This window comes from Platalea leucorodia (genome assembly GCF_965183815.1).
Source record: "Platalea leucorodia genome assembly, chromosome: 1".
NCBI classification, from domain to species: Eukaryota; Metazoa; Chordata; class Aves; order Pelecaniformes; family Threskiornithidae; genus Platalea; species Platalea leucorodia.
The window spans coordinates 79,373,366-79,399,809 of NC_138823.1; the positions used below are offsets into that span (position 1 = coordinate 79,373,366).

Consider the following 26,444-nt stretch of genomic DNA (forward strand, 5'->3'; position numbering starts at 1 on the left):
CCCAGAGTATTTTCCACTGAAAAACACAACACTTTGTTATATTTAATTTCAACAAGGAAAAATATTTCAATTCAGTTAAATTCGGTTATATCCAATATAAATTCAAATAGTGTCCTTGCCCAAAATTTGGAAAATTACACAACGTAACGAAAAAAATTTGACATTTACATAAATGAGACACTATTATTCCCATTATATCAAATGGTATTCTCCCAAATAATATATTACCTGGACAAAAATAGCCATATAATGCAGGAGTTCTCAACTTTTGTAAAACTAGCAGCATCATCCACATATTTTAGAAATTAAATAGAACCCAGCCAGAGCAGAATTATCTATATACAGCTTTGTATGGGATGTTGCAGAGAGACCTGTGCAATATTTATCAAAGCTCATTTACTTACAGAAAATACAGTTCCAGGGTCAAAGCTATTTGTGAATTAGGTCACAATTCAGTGAATAGCTTTAAGAAAGAAAAAAATACAGAAGCCAGAATGTTTTCCTTCAACATTTTCCTTCAAAAATTTAAAATCCAAGAACATCTCGTTTGCAGGCAAGCTAAGTATTCTGCACTATTCTCAGAATACCTACACTTTGTTCATTTTGCTATATAAAGCCATTTTTGGTCTGCCATTTTCATAGCCTTTATAATACTTGGTGATCAAAGATTTAGATCTCATTGCATCAACATAATTTGTCCCTAATGCATACCTTTAGCAAAGGGCACATAAATATCTCTGCCCTAAATTCACCTTTTAAAAATATCCTTCACAAATAAGAGTAATTTCAGACACATATTGTCTTAATAACAATAAATATCATTAAGAACATTTGCAGGAAGCAAAACACATTCTGTCTTTTTTTGTGGATCAGGTCCTAGCACATTGGTGTTAGCCTCCATGCAGTGACTATGAACAAAACAGGAATATACAGGAAGACACAAAAAATACACAGGAAGAGGCAAAAGCTAAACACTTAACATATATCACAAACAATTCTGCCTTTCACAGACTTGCTACCATTCTCATAATTAAGGTAACAAATTAATTATTAGATAAATAATCAAGAAAAATAGTTGAAATCCATGTAAGACAAGCACCAGCTCCAATATCAGATTTACCAGGAATTGGTAGAAGGAGCAAATGCTGCAGAAACAAAGACTGTGAAGATGCCAGGAAGTCAGTCACTGTGCGGAGGAGCAGCATTACAGTAAGCTTTCTCCATTGCTTAATCTTCATTACATTGATAAAACACCAACATGAAGCCAGCAAGTTCTGAATATATAAAGCAATGGCAGAAAACATCAGGCCTATGCACTGAATAGGAAAAAGAGAAAACAGTTCATTGCAAAAACAGAAAAAACACAGCATCTCATCTAAAATATAAAATAAATAATAGTACAAGGGTTTGTTGTGGTAATTGCATTGGAATAATGGTTTCAGAGTCAAATATATTAACGGACAACTTTTATTTTGCAACATTAAACAGTCAAATTATGGTCAGGGTTTCGAGCACAAAAGCCTCAACCTATCTGGTTATCATGACAAACAGTAGGAAACGTACCCAAAAGTGTGAAAACATGGACACACACAAAAAAACCCAGCTAAACAAAACAGAGTTTTGGAATTTAAATCTTTTGCAGAACATGGTTTAGGTAAGAAAAAACTTACATCCTTTTTTTCTCCAGAGATAATAGTAACACCCTGAACAGCTCAAACTAATGAAAAGCTTAAAACCTGACTCGAAGTGAACACAGGGCTGTGCCTTATCATTAGCTTTTGTTCCATCTGAGAAACCAATGGCTTGCAAAAACAATGCTGAAACACCAAGTCTCAATAAACAGAATAAACTTCCAAGTCCTCATCAACCAACCAGTGCTGACAGAGGTCAGTCTGGCAAGGAGATCACAGGACAGACGAAATTCCAGGGCCAGGAGGGAAGCAGGCAAGGCAGATGGAGGCTGATAACGAACAGGCATCAGGACTGAGAACCAGAGCCTACATTAGACAAACCAGGAGTCAGGTCACAAGGAGCAGACAACCAGAACGTGGGAGCCCCCATGGAGCGCATCCGCAGTCCAGCGCAGTGAGCATCAAGAAGCAGGAATCTCTTACTTACAGAATGCATAAAATAAAACTACCTGTCAGGCCCACAGCCCCATTTCCAGCTAGTGATGCTTGGGCCCTCAGATGCAGGTCGGGATGGGAAACAGGTGATACTCCCGTGACTGCTGAGTCCTGCCCCTGCCAGCACTAGTTTCCTTCAACCATTTGGAGATATGATTAGAAGCCTACTGCATTATAAAAGATGATGCATATTCTGTCTGCCCAGGGAAGTTCACTGACTGAATTACGACTTTTCGCTGAAAGTAGCCAAAGTGGACACTGAGGGCCTCTGTGCTTACTACAGCAGGCAAACACTCACACCCAACTTAGTTATGCCAACAAAGTCTTTTCACATACAGTTATAGGTAAAGACTAAAGAGTACAACAGGCTTCAGTCACAGTTCAGTCTTTGAATTGTTACTGAAATACAAGTTACAGTGGATAAAATAATTTAACTATGGGCATTTATCTAGAGAATTCTGTGACCGAAGTGTTACATCTGCCTTGTATTCAATTACTTTCAATATCTCACAGAGTCCCCTATTCAAGAAGACAGAATTGCATACTACAAGAAAATTATTATTTGGCTACCTTATCATTAACAATTTGCCTAGGAAGAGATTCAACTACATCTTGAAAGGCTTAGAAGCAACAAACTGAACATGCTCCACAAGGATTATAGTGTAAAACATATGTTGCATTACAAATATTGTGACATATAATACCGACCAGTAAAAGGCTAAGGATTGCTTTGCTGCTGTTTAATTGGATATCAATAAAAAGATAGTCTTCTAGATACAAGGTTTACTATTGATTTAAAAGTCTACAATACAATTTAAAAGTCACAATTGTTCTTTCAATTTTCTTTCCAACAGGTTCAAATGTCACTGTTTCCAAGTGACCTCCACTAAGATTCATGTACAAAATGAGGGCTGCAACTCACTGAAAAGTTATTTATTTCCTATATATTTTCCATACTGAATGAATACTAGTAAAGGAGACTGTGTAAGTTACATCAGCAACCAGATAAGCAGAATAACCAAAATGAGGCTTCTAAAGGATCTAAATGCATGTAAAAACTAGACATAGTGTAGTGGCCAGAGTAAAACTAATTCAGGTTTTGTTTTTGTTACAGTTTCATTAAATTCTGTCAGAGTAATTTAAAGAATTCAGAGTAGCTCAGTAGGATTCAGCATAACTGCCTATGATCATATAAATCCCCACCTGCAGAAGGTGTCTGCAACCTTGGTGTTGAGATCAGCTTCATTTTCCATAGGCCAAAGGACAAGGAACTGTTCAATCAGCTAAAAGCCAGCAAATATAAAAGTGTAGTAGATCCAGACCAACTACACTTCAGAGGGATTTATCACTAGGAAAGGCTAATTAATATCTTTATTCCCTCTATCTACATTTATTTTAGGAGACAGAAAGTTAATTCTACTTTGTAAGTCACAAGAACACTACCAACTATTAGTGTCTTGCCAATAGCAAGAAAAAAGCTCTGAGCTTCTCACTGTAACGTGCCATTGCTAGCCACCTCTGCAGCACGCACTTCAGAGAACGCTGCACCTTCTCTTCACCTCTAGTAGTATTTCAATCATTTAACTAGGTCTCATGTTTGGATTTGGCCTGCTAGCATGCACTTACCCAGTTCGTTTCAGAAAATACCAGGAGACAGCAAGTAAAAGAACCTGGCCCTTCCACAAGAGGCAGGCGGCCATGTGAAAACTCCCCTGTGTGAGCACCCAGGTTCTCCCTGCTTGCTGGACATGCACTGAACTGGGGCTTTCAGCTGCTCTAGCTGTGGCTCTGCCAGTGCACAGGTGCAACTCGGACCTCTGGCAAAGGAAGAAATGCCACCTTGTCAGTCTGTTTTGCAGATGGTCTCTGATCCTCGCATTCAGCAGAGGAAGACTGTTTAAGAAAGAGCAGCATTAACATGAAGACCATTCACTAAAACTTGTATATTCAATATTTCTTTCTTTGCATATTTTTGATGGACATCTGGTGTAGCAATATTCAGGATAGCCATCATCTGATTTACAGTCTGTGATTTTCCCCCACACCTTCTTTAATTGAGGCAATCAGGAACTGCAGCCTGGAGGATATTTTAAAGATTCATTTTGGTCAAGCATTAAGATAGTTCTTCATAAACTTTGTTCTCTAGAAAATACTGTCTACTTTACTGCTTTTTCAGTCTGGCACTTTGAAGAATATTTGCCCTAAGAGGCTTTTCTATCCAGGAATAAGGCTGCTTTAAAATACACTTTAACCTATTTGGTGATGGCACTGACTTAAATCCTCCTATTGGTATCTTCTAAACTAAGAAATTGTATCTAATGTAGAAATAAAATCTGTACCAATTTAGCTAGAACTCCATAAACGTAGCACCTAGGAAGGAAAAAAAAAAAAAAAAAAAGGGAGGGGGGGAGGGCAGACAAATCTGATCTCTATCTGGAGAGCAACTAACAGAATTTGACCCAGAAATTGGAAGGCAAGTGAAAGCAGCAAAATCAATTTGAAAGATGCAAAATAAGGATTAGAGTCTTTGCAGGTCCTGCAACTTACAGCTCCCCTATAATTATAACATATCAATCAATCATAAATAGATCATTCATGGAACATGCCAAGATTTTGAAACATTTGATTTTAAAATGAGATGGTATCAAGTTATTCTTAAAGAACAGGTGCATTAATGGCATAGTTTCTGAAATCTTAGTGCCTTAAGTATTATGAAATATTAGAGCTGAAATCTGTTTCTGAAATCTTTGGTGTCTATTGGTACCAGGTACCAATGACATGCCTAGCCCGCAACATTGAAGAAAGTATATTTTTATTGAGACTTATTAGCATATGGTATAAATTCAGAGTGCTCTGTGAAGTAAACAAATTTAAAAGATAAGGATTGCAATGTATTCCAGCAGATTATCCATCTAAACATGTTGAAAATTGGCATTTGCAGTACAGATATTTGATCCTTCAAAATTAAAGTTCTGTTGTACAATTGCTCAAGAAAAAAGACAGCTTTCTTTATGGCAAAACTACACTACACGCAGAGTTTTTACCAATTTCTTACATTCTTTTCACCCTTAATGAACAGGTCTCATTTTTCTTTTTAATACAAACTGCAGGACAAATGTTTTTTCAAATAGTTTTTATCAGCATAATCCATTAATACTAAAACAGTCTATGGAACAGATGCTCCCTAACGCATATGGATATAATAGATGGTGTAACAACTCCATAATACGGAAAACAATTTAAATTTCCTCTCTATCATTTTTCAATAAACATTTTGAAAGCAGGTAGCATATAGACTTCTTGCTCCTCAGAAGCAGATTTAATCTTTTTCAATTCAGTCGGCCTTTCTGCGTTGTTCATTCCCTTCTTGGCCCTAGCTGAAAAAGAGTATTGATTTTTACCTGATCTTATGGCCCTTGCTGTACCATCAACGTGGCATGACAGAAGTCGTGCAGGTCGAATATCCGAGCGTTACTATGGCTGGATAACACTACCTAATTGGTAACTACTGTTCTCCATAGCACCTTTTCCTATTTTATGTAATTCTACTGGTATGAATTACATGTATCAACATACTGAAGCACAGTAGTATTCTATGTAAGGTGATGCAGAGGAAAGTCTGTCAGTTTTGGGGCCAGGGAAGGGTGATTGCTAATCTTTCCACTAGAGGCAAAAAACAAACAAACAAACAAAAAAAAACCAACCCACACAAAAAAACCCCACCAAAACAACAAAAAAACCCCACCCACCAAATAATTCATGTTGCTGTGTAGAAAACTGTCTCAAACAAGCCTTTTCTGTATACCCGTTCTGAATTGCTTTTTTATTTGGCAAGACTGGTCTGATTTTGCTATTGATTTTTGTGATTCAGTCGTAAGAGACAGAAACCAATGTTGTTTATGCATTGTTCCTGGACTAACAAACTTTGACTATATTTACTGAACTGGTAGATAAGCGATTTGATTGCCATGGTGGAGGTAGTGTATTTGTTCATACATTTCTCAATATGCATTCTCCTGCACATGGTAGAGAAAGTATTTTGTCATGGGTTTGTTCATATTTAGAGATGATATCACGTTGTTGCCTCTTATTTTAGAAAAATTAGTCAAAGCAACTAATCTAGTAAGATTCCACACATGATTTCAGCAGCCTGTTTTCCAAGCAGACAAATATAACATGCATCAGTGCTGGTTTTGAGCTGGTTAAGCTGATCACTATCAAATAGCTTCTGAACCAGAAGATCAAGACAGTAACTGTACTTAAAACTGATGGTTATGTCAGGGTAAAATGAGTTTGGGCTTCTCAGGACAGAAAGTTGAACAGCAAGAGCTGTTGACGAGTGACACCAACAGAAAATTTTTTCATTCAAGTTTACATTCCATTTTGATGAAGGATAAAGTTATTAAGGCCTAAGGAAAATAGTTCTTCTCTCAGTTCATCTCATTTGTACCCATGAACAAATATAGAAATAGAAATGAGAAATGAGAACATGTAGGCTTACTAACATAGGCCATGACAGATCAATCTGATGACTTCATAAAAATCAAGTTTCATTTATGTTTAGAGAAGTGTCCTCAGGGAATTAAGACACAGACCATGCAAAAAAGTTTAAAAAAAATAAGGCAAGTAAAACAATAAGATATGAAAGTCACAATACCTATGCTGGATTGCAGCCAATTTATATTTAATACTCCCATTAGAAACAGATTTAAGTTGTTCAAAGATTTGAACATTTCTGCCATAAAAAATAGAAATCATCAAAGCAGAGAAGAACCAGACTGACTCTCACACAAAAATAGACCAAGATGTAGTACACAATGCAGTCATAATACTTCAATAGAACTAATAAGTTTTACTACAAAGTAGCACATATAAACAGCGACAGAAGGATCCAAATGCAGTTAAAAGCAGTAACCATGAGACATCAAATGTAGTAATAGCTAACAAAGGTAAGACTGAACGAAACAAAACCAAGATCATGAACCTGACAGACACAACCACTGTAGGTGCTACGTCTTAGAGTCATAAGCGGTAAGAAGGCACTAAATGGCATCTGTAAGCATCTGACCTTTATATCTCCAGCTCAATCAGTTGCAAAAGTGCACAGGTACTGCCACCCTCAGGAGCAGCCATTTAAGAAATACATTCCTCCAGCTGTAGACACAGCCATGCAATTGCAGTCTTAATCATTTTAATCACAGCATTGCAACCAATTATTTTTGTGGTCTTGAATAAATTAGCTCTTTGCTACAGTTTTTGCAGTTGTAAAGGGTGAAAATAATACCAACCAACCCTACAAAAGTGTTGCTCAATTTATTATTCAGTAGCAGTTTGAAAATGAATACTGCTGTATAAACATTGCATTTTACTGCAAGGCTGAATGCAAACTAATAACTAGCATTCCAACTGCGATCTTCTACATCTATTTTTTTTTTTTAAACACATGCAAACAAATTCCCTCAAAATTAATAGGAAAAACACATGCTTACTGAAGGGAGAACAGACTTGTATCTTTCTCCAACCTAGAAATCTCCATTCAGTAACATTCAGCTTAGTCTATTGCCACAGTATTAGCATCAGATGATTATCCTTACATTTCCATTATATTAATACGTTGTGATATTTTTACTGGCATATAAAAGAAATCATACTACTGTAAGGAGCAAAACTTGATTTTTGAAATTCCCCAAAAAGGCAAACAGACTGAGTCCTGCTACTCCAACCCTCCATACCAGACCCAGTATAAACCCCCTTGAACTAACCTTAAGCCATAGGTAATTATACCAAGTCTTGGTGGAAAACTAAGATGTTCCTAGTAGTGGTCCTGACAAATAGCATCTGTATCAGCAACAGGAATTTGACAGAAAGCCTTCCCATCTCTACTGGTACAGGATCTTTGTGCTGCTGAGAGAATTTACAAAGGGGAAGCCCCTCAGTTAAAGAGCCTTGCTCTTAAGTTTATGCTGGAGAGGAAGGACTCTGGTGTTAGTTCTTTCCCTCCAGTGAAGGAAAGTTTATGATTAAGCTGTACCAGAAACAAGCAGCAGTGTAAAACTGAAGAACAATGTTCTACTACTATTAGGCAGAGGGAAAATTGGAGTGAATTTATTCTCTGCTTTGCAGGGTTCCTACGTTGAGGGAGAGATCAAATTCAGCAGCACTAAAGCAGTCTTTATAAAAACCTGACAAAAATGTTGATGCTGTGTCCCACCATGCTAAGACAGCAAGCTTCAGGAAGTCTTTGGCATCCACAGCCTGCTTGTTTCGGTGCCTTCAGAGACTATGAGGACTTCTTAGGTAGACCCTTGACAGACAGCTGAAGCTAAAATTGAGTCTGCTTACACTGAAACATAAGCTGAGAAGGCCTCACTAGGCCCATGGCCTAGACAAAGTTGGCAAGTAATGCGGTCATTTGCACCAGCAGCTGAAAACCAAAGAACATATTCTGATGTATGAGGGTTGGGGGGGCTGTTTGGTATGGGGGGGGTTTGTTTGTTTGGGTTTTGGGGTGGGGTTTTTTTTGTTTGGTTTTCTGGGGTTTTTTTTGGGGGGGGGGGGGGGGGGTAGTGATCAGGGAGGAGGAGGTTGCTAACAATAATAAATGCAAAGTGAGGCTCAATGCTTTTGATTGGGTTATCTGCTGTGGAGCTTGAGCTCCAATATCCTTGGGTTCAGCACTGCTTGGAGCACCCTAACAAGAAAGCTGCATCATTCACAACCCTGGTACTTACAAGTTCAGACAGTGAATGACCTGCATATCCAACACCAGGAGGAAACACTGCCTCACCACGGTAATAAAGGCACTCAGGGCCAATAAAACATCCGCTGTGTATTTTGGACAGAAATGGAGAGAGACTTGTATTGCCAACATAGATTCTTCAGGCATACAACAGAACATAAAGATAAATGAATCATAAACAACATCTAGTTTTGTGCCTGTGGAAATGAAAATTCTACCAGAGTCAGATTAAAACAATACCAGAGAAAGGATCACTTTTGATTAGTTACCCTGAAAGGGATTAAAGGTATGCTTCAACCTCTCATTTGTCCTTTGTCCTTACACATATAAGTATGTCCTTACACATACAAGTATCACCCAAGCGGGCAAAAGTCCTCGCTCCAATCATCTGATGTTCACAATCACCCAAAGTACAGACAAACACGAAGAAAAAAAGCTATAGACAAAGTCTCATGAAAGATCCAGCATCCAGGTTTTCTATTTCCTGGAAAGTGCTTAGACTACCTAATTTTCATGCAGTAGACAAATAATCCTGAGTGCTGTTTGATCAGCATTTTTATCAGAATAAACAAACAACTTAATTCAGGTTGCATGTCCAGGAGACTCACAAGAAATGCTAACTTTCTCTAAGAAACTTAAATCATTCGCTAAGTCAGTCTGGATCTGACCTACACCATACTTAACATGCTCTGGTAAATAAGACCCAGCTGCTGAAGCTGGCAACTTTTTTCCTGTTAGAAGCTGTTTCCTAATCTTTCATTTCTAAGGCGTGATAAATGTAGTTTCCATTTTAAATCTGTAATTTGTCACTCTAAATGTATTTTTTGGGGGGCAGAAGAGGAAAGGGTAAAGAAATTATCTGAAAGTACTATAGAATAAACACTTCAAGATGCTCATTAGTTGTATTAGCTCAGCTAATCATATTCTCCCACCAACATACTCTTTATCAGAACAATAACAGTACTTAACAGGTTAGATGAAACCAGAAGGCAGCCTCTGATGATACTGTCAGATAATAAATTTCTTTTAAAATACCACACTGCACTTCTGCTTTGCTACTAGCCTTTCATTCCCTGGCTTTGCTTGACACACCAGACTGGCAACTGAAATTAAAAGTACCTCAATGGTAGGAGACTCTACCATCCCTGTCACTAAGTAACATTAGTATTTTCACATCATGACCATTACTTGTCCCGTATCTGCTCAAAATCTTTTTAGAATTGCTTCAGTGTGAGATCTGTGCTTGCAAATAAACTTAATTGGCATTGATCACACCCACAAAGCTTCTTTATGCATTGAGCACAAAGGTAGTCAGAGTATAAATCTGGCTTCTGTGTGTGCTGAAAAAAAAAGGAAGAAGCAATAAAATATACATGAACACAGATGATGAGGGTCCCTGTAGACAATTTAGAGACTGGTACATTTGGACATATATATTATTTTGATTTGTATACATTCTGAAAAGCTTGAAAAAACAACGGGAAAGAAAAAGAAGTATACTTTCAAGAAGAGCTACATAATCTTAGGGGAAAAAAAGACAGCATCAAACCTTTGGGGCTAGAGTGATAGTGACAGAGAAGGCCCCTTAGATTATGGCTATATCCCACACCACTCACATTTTTCTCTCCCAGAACTTACGCTGATCCTCAAGTTTTTTAATCATTCATTTTGTGTCCTCTCCTCACACTTCCATTTTCAATCAAGAAATCAAGAATCAAGAGAGCTTATGCAAGAGCTAGGCACATTTCTGCTCATCTGAACCAGAGTTCTGGCATGGACAGCTGCAGACATTACAGCATTAAGGAGTTTTACAGGGTCCGCCAGCTTTTTAGACAGGCTTCAGTGGCAGCTGATCAGGTGTTTTGAAAAAGTAAATTTCATATTTAAGTAATTCCTAAAAAAAGCAATTAGACTCTTAAACCAGATCTATCATAGATTAACTAAAAATCTAGAATTATTAGAATGCAATGGGAATGTGCAAAACCATGCGGCTGCCCTCACATAGCGAAATATGAAGTTACATGCTTACCAGAAGAGACACAGAGGCTCATATACTTGTGTACTGCATAGGTTCAAGGCTCAACAGTCCATGCAAGCAGAAGAAAAAAAAAAACAACTCCTCACCTTGATAAACTCATTTCTATTTAGCTAATGTCTTATGTAAACCCATATTTTTAGTTCAGGGATTCTCAAATGATCATTTCAGACACATTAAAATTTTGCAATGGAAGGACACTACCACAGGTAGCAAATATAAACCTACTGATAGTAGATCTGTTTTTTAAATTACTTTTTGTGGACTCCTCAGAAGGTGCCCACAAACCTCAGGCTGAAAGCCATTAATTTACTGTTTCTGACCTTGCAAAGACCTCTGCTCACCTCAAAACTTTATGCCACAAGCTTTATATGGGTCTTCAAAAACCTAATTTATTTTTAAAAACCACAACATATACCGTAAGCTGAAAAATATCCCTGCACATTTACTGGTAAGCAGGTTTTACTTAATTTTTACCAATGCTAGCAGTTCACTGGATTGTATTACATTGATTCTTCAAGGACTACACAGCAATTGGCAGGAAAAACATCAGTCCGACATTTCAACCAAAGCCTCTAATAGAAACCACAATATTATACTAAGAAAAAGAAATCAGCAAAAGTCCCACCTGAACAAATAACCCAAATCCAAAGAACTACTGAATGGATAAAAGGCCTGTATTCATTTGCCAAGTGATGAAATACAATAAAATTGTGAAATTAAGTACTTAAAACTACTAAATAGTTAGAATTGTTGTAGACTGAGGCTATTTTTCAGTCTAAATCCCATACGGGTGGATGTGTTTTTCTTTAATTTACTGGAAACAAAAGTCATGCTATGTCAGCATACAGACTGCTAAATAAATCAAGGAGGTTAGTTAAATACATGTTAAAATGTTAGAGAGAAAAAGGACGTTCCTTAACATACTTAGTCTTCCTGCAAAGTTGCTGGGGAAAAAAAAAAAAAGGCAACTAGTTTACAGGAAAAAAAAAAAAATTAAAGGAAATTAGAAGATTGATTAATTTATGAAGTCAAACAGTCAAATTGTAAAAAGACAGTACGAAAAACAAAAGCAAATACTGAAATAAGAGGAAGAATTCAGGAAAAGAATGAAGAAAAAAAAATTGTAACTATCCATGTATAAGTCTCCCTCAGTAAAGCATACAAGGATGAATTGAAAGACTATCATACAAAGAAAAATACTGAAAATACTAATTCTGCAGCTATCTCACTCAAGGGTGATTTTTAAGTTAAACATAGATGCCACGCTGTCTTATTAAGAACTCAAGAAGTCCTCTAGAAGAAACATGTTACTTCTGAAAAACAAGTTGGGGCTACATTGTAAAACTAGAGAACTGCAAAGTTGGCAAATACAAAAGAAAAATAAGTCACTCAAAGCAGAATTTACTGGCATTAAATCTGATGTTAGGCTGCCCTCTTCAATCATGAATTTGAAGGATTCATGTCCTTTCTTGAATAAATGCTTCAGTATTTGTGAACCATCATAAAAAGTGAAACTACAGAAGTACGAGGTGATCTACCAATAATTAGTGTTCATTCACGTGTAATGGTATCAGACATGAACCCATTTCTGAGTGACTGCTCATCACAGCCCATTCTTAGTATGGATGCTCCTATCCAATGAGAAATACGCACAGCTGATGTGTAAGTCTGTCAAACTGCTTTTGAAATAGTTCAAACTGCCATACTTGGGCCATAAGATTCCCTTCCTCCTTCCCTCCCATAGCTCAAAATATAAAAGCTAAACAAAACACTACCTCTGCTTACTTCCCCTGCAGACCTTAGAATGGTATTACAGTGGTAAAAATTTTTAAAGCACGTAAGAGAAAAGCAAAGCTCAAGTCTTTCTTAAAAATTTATGCAGATTTCAGGAGATCTCTATCACCTCCTGAGCTGTGTCCTTCATTAAATGTGAAAGACTTTCCCAAAGCCTGGGCATTGGAACTTTTTTTCCACAGACCGTACTCATTCAACTGGCTCCTGTAATGTGGTACGTTATTTTAAACTTGACTCTCTACCTCCTTGCCTGGCTATAACTCATGAGTCAGAAATAAACAGCACCTCAGAGACAGAGGATTCACTTCCTTGGAGCAATATTAGATTAAGTGGCAGCATATAATCAGACCAGAGGATAAGTCAAGAACTTCAATATACCCAGTAATACAGAAATGCCTAAAGCTCACAAAATATGTGCACATTTCACGAACAAATCTGGACAAGCTTAGCTGACATTGCTGTGTAGCTGTAGTGACTGTGCGGTATACTGAGCAACCTGCATATCAGATGGCTCTCTTGCAGCCATACCCCTCTCCTTCTCCCTAAAAAGCTAATTTATACAAAATAGAAAACTACAAAATTAGAATTGTAGCTGCATTGGTACAATTGATCTTGCATCACAAAGCCTGCAGGGACATAATGTGTCTCAATGTGAAAAAAAAAAAATAAAAAAAAATTTGGAAGTCTGACTCCTGGAGAACTCTGACCCGTATTATTTTCAAACAGATCAAATTCTACAATATTTCAGGAAAGCATTACTCATTCAGCAATGTAGCAACTTTTTTTGCTAAGATCTGGCAGGGCAAGGAAGGAACAAAACAAGTAACTCCCAAAAGGCAAGTGATTCTACTAGAAGACGTAAACAAAGATAAAATATAGGTTTTTCTGTGTATCTGAATTACTTTGGTATTGAACAGCATGTGTAGCTTGAACATTTCCTTCTTTTGGCTTCAGACGTACACTACAATTTGATTAAGCCAGTTCTCTAAGGCCTTCCTGGTTTTCAGAAGAAACAGATTTGTGCTCTGAAGTAGCGTATCAATGAAATCATAATACATTACCGTAGCAACTGGAAGTGTATCAACTTAATAACCCATACAGTGATGACTGAAGTCACAGTTAAGTATTTAATCTTGTAAACTATCAAATGAACATAGCAAGTGATAGAAAAATTGAGGACAACATGACAAGAAAATGCTTTCCCAGTCCCCCTGTGTAAATTAGAGCAATTTGCTTTCCATTTCACACTTCAGCCATGGAATCAAGGGAACACAGCACATTTCCTTACGTAGTAACGAATTCCAAACCTTCAGCCCACTGTCTATCTCAGTGTAGACCCCCAAAAGTAACTGGCCAGAGCAAGAAACAGCCCTCTGCTTTACTTTAAAAGCATTCATAAATCTCTCCTTGCCTTGAGGACAGCACTTAGTGCTCCTAAAGCTCAGGCCATCACATCATTAACTATCTCACCCTCCTCAACAAATATTTCTGGAGCAATAGGTGGTAACTAAGAAGTACACGCCCCAAAGCCTTTACCACAGGCAGAATTGAGAAATTGAGTTTTACCTTTTAACAGGCAAACGATAATGCAATAGACAAATATATAGCCAAACACAGCAGAAAAAGTAAATATCCACTTCATTCCCTGCAAAGTAACTTTGGTGAAAGTAGCCAGTAGAAACTTGGGTCAAAGCACTGCACTGCAGATGAGTCACAATTCACTTGATCAACACCTTTTGCCTCCTCTTCTCCTTCATAATCATTCAAGGAAGGACTCTTCTTAATTAGCTAATTTCCCTTTTGTATGGTCTTTTTACAATAGAAATAATTTCAGATTTCCTTTGTCTGAGGTTCCAGTTTTATGGCCTTGGGATATTAAAGTAAATTCAGCCATTTTAGATAAGCCACTGTAGCCCTGTCCTGTCACTGTGTAATAATCATAACACTTAAATCATAGTAGAAAAAGTTTAGTGTAGTTTTACAAGATGCATTATGTTGCACTGCAGTGAAAGGCTGTAAAAGACTGCTTTCCAGAAATCAGTGTTCTTCAACACATACAGTCTCCACGTTTACAGCTGTGCCTTGCCATGTGAGACTGAAATCACCTCTCCTTTGCAGACTCCAGAGCAGATACATTTGCCCCTTTCTTCTCCTGCTTTGTATACATTATCAGGACAAAACCATTCTACTGCTCCATTTCAAATCCTCAGTGCAGATTTGTATTTTAAATTCTCCTTCCTCCTCCCCTCACACCAAAAATAAAAAGCCTGGGTACAGGTGTAACTACACATCCCAAATAACATCTAACTTCTCCAAGTCAGATACTACAGTCCAGCAAATGTGCCTTCCCAATGCCTAATAAAATGTCACAGGCTTTGTATTTACCTGAAATTGCAGAGTCTCAGCACTTCTCTTGGCCTGAGCTAATTTTAGTTGTGGTAATGACTGCCTAGAAGCCAGGTGACAATTCCCTACCCTGTTTTAGCTTCGTTCTATGGGTATCATATATGCAAAGGTCTGACAAACTTGTGTAGTCACTGCTTAACAAACAGTCTATATGTTAACTGGGGCCAGGGGAGGCTAACTATGAACTTTGACTAATTGTTAATGGGTGAAAACAGTAAAACTTTACCTGGGAACCAAAAGAAAGGCCAAATAAGCAGACTGTTATAAAATAGAAAAGTGCTGTAACCATGTTAGAAAAGGAAAATGTCGCGGCAGTGACAGTATCCCACTGCAAACCAGTATCAGCAAAAAGACAAGGAGAACTTGCTTCACTTCCAAGGAAAAGCCATGCAGCGATTCCATGAGTTTCTGAGATCTCATCAAATGGCATAGAAAAGCAGAGGGGAAAAGAAGCCTGACTGAAAACATCCCCTCCCACCTCACTATAAATTAAATGAGGTCTAATCAGATTTAACCAAGCTAGCCAGACCAGCTAGGTCTGGAATCAGAGACAGTCTTCACCACACATTCAAGTAAGCAGCTCTCACCCATACCTTATCCAAGGTTTGAGCACACGGAAGTGGTGACACTTCACTGCGAAGTAAATAACCTTTGAAATCCTTCCTAAATCAGAGAGGTTAGGAAAAATCATGGTCATTTGCAAAGGCTTATATCAACAAGTGTTCAGTAAGAGCACATTTCTGCAGTTTTGCCTTCACATAACAAGCTAAATAAAAATACATTAATATAATCAAGGGCTACACTTGTGTTAATGAATAAGCAACTTGCTATATTTGCTTGTTGTGTCATTCAACCTTAAAAAGTACACATTCAAGGCTGAGGTGTAAAACATTGGTATCATCATCGTACTCCATCTGCATCAGTTTGATGTATGCAGCATTATGCCTACTTGGCATACATAATGAAGAAATTTAGGAACCATGGCTCGTTTGAGAAGCCACTTGCACATCTCTTTCAACACCAGTAACAAACACTATGTAGGCTCAGAAAGAATGCACGTATTAAGTTCGCCGATTTGAGCATTTTAACTTACACATATATTTCCCTTAACAGTAGTGAACTGTGTTTTATCCCATTTTCCATATTAAAGTTTTCCGCTTCTATAAAGCTTTCTCATAATTTTTACTAACTACATTAAGCCATTTAACTACACCTTTCACTAACCTTTGTGTGCTTTCAGATAACCAGTGTACTTCAGTTATTTTAGCGAATATGTATCTCCATATCCTGCAGCTCTGTTCACATTAATCTTAACAGGTGAAGTCAAAGCCAAAAATTTCAGTACAAAAACAAATCAGATGTTTAGGTTTCTGTCTCTGGTGTAATTTCCAAGCTTTTTGTTTCACATCCTCTAGAATGTTTCAAATCATATGCCCACACAGTGTCTATTCCCTCTCCAGTAGTATAATCTGGGATCCAGCAAGGGAAAGGAAAACGACAAGCAATGATTCTGGCATTACATTCAAGTTCTTCTTGCAGCTTCTTCTCCAACTGTGGCATCTGTTGAGCAACAATAAAAAGCTTTCAGAAGCAGTAAAAAACAGAATTATTCTCTTTAGAATCTAATTCAATGGTTCAAGAGAAGTCCAAGGTTTGAGGAATTTTCGGAAAAAAATTTAGGAAAATATTCATGATATACATTTTGGCTTTGATGCATTGACAAAGAATATCTAAAACTAGAAAATGGTTATTGTGCCCTGACTGGCGAGATCAAGAAAATCTTAACTCGAAGTTCTAAAAATGCAGTCAAAAACTGCAGATAATCCCTTAGATTAAAAAAAAAAACCAAACAAAACCACACAAATTAAGAAAAGATTTTGCATGTTCCAATTCATGATTCTCCTCAGTGGGATTCTTCTCTGTAGAGAATGAAAGTTCAGCCCCCTGAATTTATGCTATTTATGACACCCCAAGCCGCATGAACTCTTACGTGATACTCAAAGGCCAATGCCTCTCATCATTTCCAGTCTAACCCCAAGACAGATCCTGGGACACTCAAAACATCATACAGCCAACAACCCAAAGCAAACATTCTGCTGTCACTGTATGGTAAAGTACTGGTACGTTAAATACTACTGAAACTGAGCTTTGTTGGCTTCAGCCTGTTAACAGATGCATGTAAGTCCCTACAGCACTACTGTATGAAACAGCATATAGAATCATAGAATAGTTTGTGTTGGAAGGGACTTTTAAAGGTCATCCAGTCCAACCCCCCTGCAATGAGCAAGGACACCTTCAACTAGACCAAGTTGCTCAGAGCCCCATACAGCCTGACCTTGAACATTTCCAGGGATGGGGCATCCACAGCTTCTCGGGGCAACCTGTTCCAGTGCCTCACCACCCTCAGAGTAAAAAAATTCTTCTTTGTATCTAATCTAAATCTACACTCTTTCAGTTTAAAGCCATTACTCCTTGTCTTACCACTACATGTCCTCGTAAAAAGTCCCTCTCCAGCTTTCTTGTAGGCCCCCTTCAGGTACTAGAAGGCTGCTATAACGTTTCCCTGCAGCCTTCTCTTCTCCAGGCTGAACAACCCCAACTCTCTCAACCTTTCTTCACAGGGGAGGTGCTCCATCCCTCTGATCATTTTTGTGGCCTCCTCTGGACCCGCTCCAACAGGTCCATGTCCTTCCTGTGCTGAGGACCCCAGAGCTGGATGCAGTACTGCGGGGGGGGGGGGGGGGTCTCACCAGAGCAGAGGGGCAGAATCACCTCCCTTGACCTGCTGGCCACGCTGCTTTTGATGCAGCCCAGGATATGGTTGGCTTTCTGGGCTGCGAGAGCACATTACCGGGTCACGTGCAGCTTTTCATCCACCAGCACCCCCAAGTCCTTCTCGGCAGGGCTGCTCTCAATCCCTTCATCCCCCAGCCTGTACTGATACTGGGGGTTTCCCCAACCCAGGTGCAGGACCCTGCACTTGGCCTCATGTGGCTCACACGGGCACACTTCTCAAGCTTGGCCAGGTCCCTCTGGATAGCATCCCGTCCCTCAGGCCTGTCAACCGCACCACTCAGCTTGGTGTTGTCTGCAAATTTGCTGAGGGTGCACTCGATCCCACTGTCTATGGCATTGATGAAGATTAAATTAAACAGTCCTGGTCCTAATACGGACCCCTGAGGGACACCACTCGTGACTGATCTCCATCTGGACATCGAGCCATTTACCACTACTCTCTGGATGCAACCATTTAGCCAATTCCTCATCCACCGAACAGCCCATCCATCAAATCCATATCTCTCCAATTTAAAGAGAAGGATGTTGTGGGGGACTGTCTCGAATACCACTATGCAACTTTCCTTGGCTGAAGACCTACAGCCTAGCTTTCCTCCATTTGCAAAAACTGAGCAGATATGAAAGTGAAGGGAAATATCTTTACTCTTCCAGAACACAGCAACACCCTGGCCAGTCAGTCACACTGTCTCCAATAAGTACTTTGCAAATTCTGCTATGGATTAAGTGAGAAATGAATTAACACATCTAGACTTCAAAGAAATTTCTTTCACATCCCAGACAGTGATTATGTTCTGGAAAAAAATGAAACTTGATAGATTTAGCCATTTTTGTCCTTTGGAAAAGTTTGATGTTATGCTTAAGCAGATCAGTACACATCCATTTGGAATTCCTTTTATTCTTACATACTGTATCTATCTCAGGGAGTAATTGTAACAGCAAGCTCCAGATGTTACTTCTATTACATGTAAAAATCTATTTACTTTGATATCATGACATAACATTTAGATGTTAAAAGGACAGTAATTATTTACAAATACAGCTCAATTTAAGTCACGAAGGACAGAAAATATATTAAAAAATACACAAAAAAGAAAAAACCCACAACAGAACATTATTAGAAAACAAGACTGACTGAAGAAAATGTATTTCCAAAGGCTGCAGATAGCTTCCACTATCAAATACACGCAGGGTGTGCCTTTGATGTAACATCCTATTATAGCTACATTTAAGCTTACAATGGAATATTTTAGGAAAATTATAGTCATAGATCTAATATATCAAAGAGTTACCTCTGAATATTTTTAAACATTCTATGCTCTGATTTCATCCGTACAGCAAATGCTTTTGAACATTTTTGCTACCGCATGTTAAACTAGAAAAACAAGCCCACTTTGGTATCTCAGACTGAGCTGAGACACCAGAAAAGGAAGAACTAAGTTGTTACAGAAATTACAAATATAGACATAGCCTAATTTTTAATGAGTAATTATAAAAATTAGTGATATCTCATGTCTATATTAGCTCAAATTAGAAAAGTTCATTAATAGTTCAGCCAAAAACAATTGTATCCTTGAACCAAACAGTCAAACTACTAAATTTCTCAGTAACATTAGGTGTTATAATCATACTGTATTTTATATCAAGCCAGGTTTGGGGTTTTTTGGCATGTCTACATAGATATACAGTTTAGTAAACCTTTTGTACAGTATATAATCAGTTAAAATACACAGAAGCTGTGAACATGAACACCTGGTAAGAATTCTGTCATCCTACCCTGAACAAGTAAAAGTCTCTCTGCAATGACTTATAGATAAACACACCTTCCCCCAGACACTTGCAAGAACAGTAAGGTCTTAGTCTTCCCTGAAGATCAATAAATCCAAGTTCTGTAAGCTAATCTTGGATATGAAATAAAAGCACTGTGTGACAGCATCAAATCAGACCAGTATTATTAAAAAAGCTAGAGAGATCTATTGCCCTTGGTAAAAAAAGAGAGAAAAATGCATTCAAGTTTCTAGAAGATCAATTTAGTCATTCTGGAGGCTAAGCATTCACAACTTCCAAAGTAAATTTAAAGGGGATCATGAGCAAACGAATACTCAGGAAACAGTAGTTCATATGTTTGGATCTGTTACATTTATGACAGTATTTTTATTGGAAGAATTTAGCCTAGTATTTACTGAATTTACTGAAGTTATTCTGAGTGCTATAGCTACTCTTTCTATCATAGCTGTTACTAATTTATTCCACTTTATACTACTACATTTAAAGTTAAGCCAGCATTTCTGCTAGGTTTACTCACATTTTCCCAGGGCATTTGTTTATTTCTAGCTTACTGAAATCTTTCTTCACCTGCACTTTTCTCCTCAGTGCAACTGCAGAATTTCTGACTGCAAATTCAAATATTTATACTGCCCCCTCCCGGAACTCAAGCTAGAGAGCACGTAACATCCAAACCTGGCAACATCTGTAGCACAAGCAACATAGTTCTCACTAAGATGCCACCCACAGAAGTAGGGGCGGGGCGGGGGGAATGCATTTTCACTTCAGTTTCCAACATGAGTTAGAATTTGAATCTGAAGTAGGTATTTAATTCCAATGCTGTTAAAGAAAAAGCAGAGAACAGGGAAGCTTTATTATCCTCCTTGTTGCATCTTCCTGTTACTACTACAGAAATATTATCAGGGTATGTCGTATGGTATAGCATCACATAAAGCTCTTCACTCCTTTCATCCCACATCTGCCTTAGCAGAGGAAGAAGCAATACAGAAGCATTTATAGGATATTTCTGTTTCACTCCTCCATATGCATTCAACTTATATAGAAGATTCTAATAATAAATCAAAATATCAAGAATATTTAAATATTCAAGGTTTTTTTCTCTTTTCTAATAAAAAGAGAAAAAGAAAACTAGATCAAGCCAAAAGCCAAAGTGAATGTAAAGTCTGACCGAATTTATCAAATATATCGCTAAAGCAGCCACTATGCAACTCAATTTCTACACCAGTTTTGAAGAATGCATTTGCCCTGGGGACATGATGAGCATAGCCTACAAAGCCTTCCTAAAAGGCAAAGAATTTTTGGACTTGTACTCTAGCAATCACTCTTGAAGTATTTGTCTCCCTTCCTAAACCTTCACAGTCTAACATGGGCAAGGGATTATTTCAATATAGCAGCTGCTGGCCTATTTGAGGTGATCCAGTTTTTGGAGAAGAACATAAGCAAAGTTCAATACTTTCCTCTAACAAGGTTCCCAAAAATCATCTGTAGACAATTTCCTACTCCATCCTCTCCCTGCAAACTCCTCATTTTTTCAGTATGAAAAACTGAAATTTTCAAGAACCAATCTATCACCTTCCCCCTCAAGCAACATGAGCACAGCAGTTTTCATTTTGGTTCTGAACTAATGGACAGAAAATACTTCTCAAAAAGCCACATATATTTTCAGAGCTCCAGTCTGCATACGGTCACAAGTTTTACCAGGTTTTGTCATGGACATTAATAAGCAACAATGAAATATCAAAATATTAGTACTAACTACCTTTGACATTCTGCAGGTTGATTCATTTTGCAGATAAATATACTAACACTGAATGCCTTTCTATTAAAATAATTAAACAATGCAAAAATAGTAAACTTACCATTTGAGGTACCCCAAAAACAACGACATTCGTATAACGGGAAAAAGAAACCTAAAATAAAATTTGAGGACAAGTCTTAATGAAAATGGCATTTATATTTGGAGAAGTTCTCACCATTCTCTTCCCCTAATCCCTCTAGCTGCACTCCTTTCAACAGGAATTTAGACCAAAAATAAGGAAGGAGATCCTGTATCAACTTTTCATCACACAAACTTCCACATAAAGATAACTTCATATTGCTGAACAGCAAATAACTTCTACTGCCTGGCGAAGAATATGGCACCAATTCTAATAGCACAGAAAATATTAATTTAGAAAACCCCTACATGATTTTACTCATGGCTAAGTTTTTCCACAACTCCTGTGTATGTCAAATGACGTATGTTTTAAGTTTTCCCCCACTTTTGTTAAATGTTAGCTAGCTATAAAAACTTGCCAGGCATTCCAATGCCTGCGTTCTTGCAGTCAGCACCATGAAGTTTTCCTATGTTCCTCTCTGAAAAAAGATAAAAACAATACATTCACACTTTTCCCCAAAATTCCTGGTAACCACTTTACCCATTATAAAGTGCCATTCTTAAAAAAAAAAAAAAAAACAAAAACCACACACAAAAAAACCCCCAAACAAACAAGAAAACCCCACAACTTTGACAGGAATACTAGGGGACAGGCCCACATAAATAGGACCCAAAAAAGCACTCCTCATTAAAGAAGCAATTGTGATTCAAATGATTGATAATTATGAAAAAATCTCAGTCACATGTATTTAAGTTACCTTAAAGCAACACTCAAAACCAGGTAACACATTGCATAGCTAGAAAAGAACACGTCTAATGAAGTGTCAGATAAGATTGTGATCACGCACATTAGGTGAATAAGAGTCTTGTTACTGACTCCACAGAATCAGCTCTCAGTGAAGCCTGACGTTACAGCACCCCACATCATTCGTCAGGCACAAGCATGACACAGTACGCTCAAGGAGCCTGTATGAAAAAGGACAGCACTTCATGGAAGCACAAAACCAGCAGAGCACTGTATTGTGCTCTGAGTCTAGTTTCTATAGGCTCAAGTACTTTTCTCAAAGCCCAACACAGCTCCTTGTGGCCAGTCAGCATTCCAGTTCTTTCAAGAAAGTATTTCCAAATTACGGAAATCTCTCAAACATCCCAGATTCATTCTTACATACTTTACCACGTACCTTCCATAAGTCTGAAATATAAAATTTGGTGTTCTGATGTACCCCATCTCTCCAGGCACGGTATCTGGAGTACCAGACTAGCCAGGGATTTAATTCATAACCAACAGCTTTGAATCCCCTTTTTGCAGCTGCTATCACCTACAGGGAAGAAAATAAATCTTCACTTAGAAACAGAGAAAGTGTATTCATCTAAACAGGAGCACATAGTTTTATTTACAATATAAATGAAAGGAATGCACTTTTGTAAATCACTCAGGTTTTAATCCCCAACAGATTAGTAGCATAGTGAACAAAAACTCAAACTACATTTTACTATTATGACTAGTCCCACTGAAATTAATAGATATATTCAGACCAAGTGAAACACAAACATTCACAGGGTGTCCTGGTTTCAGCTGGGATAGAGTAAATTTTCTTCCTAGTAGCTGGCATAGTGCTGTGTTTTGGATTTAGGATGAGAATAACACACTGGTGTTTTAGTTGTTGCTAAGCAGTGCTTACACCAGTCAAGGACTTTTCAGCTTCCCCTGCTCTGCCAGGTGCACAAGAAGCTGGGAGGGGGCACAGCCAGGGGGGCTGTCCCAGACTGGCCAAAGGGCTATGCCGTACCGTATGGCCTCATGCTCAGCATATAAACTGGGGGGAGTTGGCCAGGGGCAGCAATCGCTGCTCGGGGACAGGCTGGGCATCAGTTGGCAGGTGGTGAGCATTTGCATCACTTGTTTTTCCTGGGTTTTGTTTCTCTCTCTCTCTTTTTGTTGTCTTCCTTTTCATTACAATTTATTATTATTATTTTATTTCAATCATTAAACTGTCTTTATCTCAACCCACAGGTTTTACTTTTTTTTTTTTCCCAATTCTCTCCCCCATCCCACTGGGGGGAGGGTGGGGGGAGCAGTGAGCAAGCAGCTGTGTGGTGCTTAGTTGCCAGCTGGGGTTAAACCACAACAGGGCAAAGCTGTAAGCTTGTAGTACCTCTATGACTTACATTAAAGTTTAATTTAACATAGTCATGACACTACCTTGGAATTAAACAGTACCAAAACTGACCATGGAGAGAACAGTGAAATACACAAGCGGAAATGCTCAAAAGTAGAGCGCTTATTTGAAAAGCGGCGATGGGTAGGCATTTGAGAGACCCCGGAATCAGAGTCAAAATGACCTACCGATAGAAAGAGTATGAAAGCAATCTGTTGACCTATATTTAAAAAACAAATGTAGGTCAAAAATTTAAATGTAGCTTAAAACGTTGAAAAAACCCCACACAAATCTCACAGTATAGCTTTCATCCAATGCTAAGCTTCATATATCATTTTAAAAGGCAAACAGTAATTCAGATAATAAGATTTTTCAAAGACATTCCTCTAAATTAGACCCTAAGATTTAGAATTGTTAAACTGTATTGCAAGTGTCTTCAAACAAGATCACAGCCTACTGATTTTTTAGAAAAAGAAAAAAAAAATTAAGGAAAATACAAAAAGACACCAGTTTCTAGAATTAAGGTTTAAGCCATAATTTAAAAGGTTACTGCCAAGTTTTAATGAGGAAAAGCCTAATGAGCTATGAATTACAGAACAGGCAAGGTGAAATCAGGAAGAAGTACACATTTCTTAACAGAATTTCTCAAACAGCATTACCTGGACAGTGTTTCGCACTATTAAAATAATGCATCTTCCATCATGCACACAGCATTTGCAAATATACTAAAAAAATCTGACATGTTTACCATGCTTGGAAATAAAAATATGGTCACATTTATCCACTGATTACACCTGAGTGTAAAGTGCTAAATATTTATAAGCATCTGAACACAAGCTCAACTTTTTTCAGGACAGATACATTAAGGCAACACCACGAATACAATTTTAGGCACCTGGCTCTCCAAGCAGTCTTCAGTCTCCATTTAGGCACCTACATATATATTTATCTATCTATATTTATAAAATCAGAATCAAACACGCAGTACCTAATCAAATTAGATGCCTCAGATGAGGGTCAACAGCCAGAATGCTGACCAGAAAGGGCATCAGAAACTGCAGTTCTCTTGTACCTACGTGTTTTTCTGTTTCCTACTCTGGCACAATTCCTTCTAAGGTACCTTCGCAGATTTGGATTTCCAAACCAAATTTTTTAGCGTGGACAAACGGTTGACTCATTCCCATGAAATATGGACAAAGGTAGCATTCAAGAACTGACTTGTTACCATCAAAAAAACAACTTAGTGTGCCATTCCGTTGCTAAAACTGACTTGAAGCAGATGGTTATGACATAGTACACAAAACATCACAACTAGGAAAAACCCCACACCGTTCTCCACTGTACCCTCACCACCACATTTCACAAATTGGGGTTCAGACAATGTCCTGGAAACACAGTATCATTTCGGCTTTGATGATTCTCACCATTTCTCTTGGTAATTATTCTGGTTTCACTACATCGATTTTGAAGCGGGGCAGCCAGCACTGCACAAAGTTGTAAAGACTACAGTTCTAACAATACCAGGAGTCTTATTTTTGTAATCCATCACTCATCCCTCATTTGCTTTTGTTCTTCTATCACCTTTATACAATAAGCATAGAGCTGCAGCTCCAAAGGCATAGTGCTATTTAATCTCACAGCCTCACGTGCTGCAGTGCTAAACCTATGTGGAATCACAGCTCTTTGGTAATCACCATACCAATACTTCAATCACATCTTCTCACGTGAATGCAGTGCAATTCCCTCCAGCCAACAGGGTGAGGTTATCATTTTGCACACTACCTTGTCAAGCTGCAGGTAAGACTAAAGCAAAAAAATATTGATTACACACCTAAACTGAATGTAAACCTTTCTCAGCTTTGAGCCTTTTCGTAAGACTCAAACAAAAACACCGGATGCCAAAGACAACACATTCATAAATACAAGAAAACAGCAGCCACGGCTAGAGCATTTGGCCCATTTTTGAGAGGCGATGTCCATAACTTACAATACGGCCATCCCCGCTACCAATGTCAACTAGGGAGCCGCTTCTGTTTTCTAACATTTTCAGCACATTCTGGATCTGGGTGGCAGTTGCAGGAACGAAGGGCAGGCACACTTTCCTCAGAGCCGGGGTGACAAAGGGGGTGGCCACAGCATAGAGTGCCACCAAGGTCCCACCGACACCAGCAGTGACCAACAGCCCCCAGCTCCTCCTCCTGGGGCCACCCTCGCCATCCTCTCGCGGGCCTGCTGCGTGGCTCTCGTCCGCTAGTGCCTTGGACATCGCACCTAGAGACAGAGGTTAAAGAGTATTTTCTCTAATAGCTTTATTACATGCTCACTTAAGACAAAGCTCTATATTATATCGAAGAGAGAGGACATCACGAAAAAAAAAACCTTATATACCTTTAGCTGATTCCTAGACCCTAGGGGACTGTTACTATTACTGCTTTCAAGAAGCTGAAGCGCTAGGTTAGCTTTTCAGGGCAGGCAAGCAATTGCCATTTATTTAAGCCCCTCGCTCTTCCGGCCGGGCCGGGCAGCAGCGCGCCCCAACAGCTCAAGGGCGGCGCAGGCAGAGACCTCCCCGCCGCCCGGAGAGCCCACGCTCCGGGAAACGGCCCTGAGCAGCTCCCGTCCTTCCCTTCAGGAGGAACTTTTCTCCGGAGCACAACACCCCCAGCTGCAAGGCCGCCGGTCGGTCAGCCAGCCGGCCGCACACCCCACACGCCAGCTCCCTCAGCAC

The 26,444-nt window shown here is 38.6% G+C and overlaps 1 protein-coding gene across 6 annotated transcripts; it reads right to left on the minus strand.

Annotated features, from left to right (window-relative positions):
- Positions 1-420: 420 nt before the first annotated feature.
- Positions 421-26,435, minus strand: ATPSCKMT (ATP synthase c subunit lysine N-methyltransferase). 6 transcript variants are annotated; one of them, XR_014227859.1, is made up of 8 exons: positions 26,105-26,435; positions 25,704-25,987; positions 22,739-22,876; positions 21,541-21,591; positions 16,328-16,663; positions 15,697-15,766; positions 1,121-1,316; positions 421-463 (listed from the first exon to the last, which is right to left on the minus strand). XR_014227859.1 is itself a non-coding variant. In XM_082308975.1 (5 exons), the coding sequence occupies exons 2-5, from the start codon at positions 25,980-25,982 to the stop codon at positions 16,466-16,468; spliced, it is 666 nt and encodes a 221-aa protein (XP_082165101.1). In that variant the 5' UTR covers positions 25,983-25,987; positions 26,105-26,435; the 3' UTR covers positions 15,785-16,465. The 6 variants fall into 6 exon arrangements, 1 of the variants encoding a protein (XP_082165101.1); XR_014227861.1 differs by lacking the exon at positions 421-463 and adding an exon at positions 3,753-4,019 and having other exon boundaries at positions 615-1,316; XR_014227860.1 differs by lacking the exon at positions 421-463 and having other exon boundaries at positions 615-1,316.
- Between the last annotated feature and the right edge of the window lie 9 nt (positions 26,436-26,444).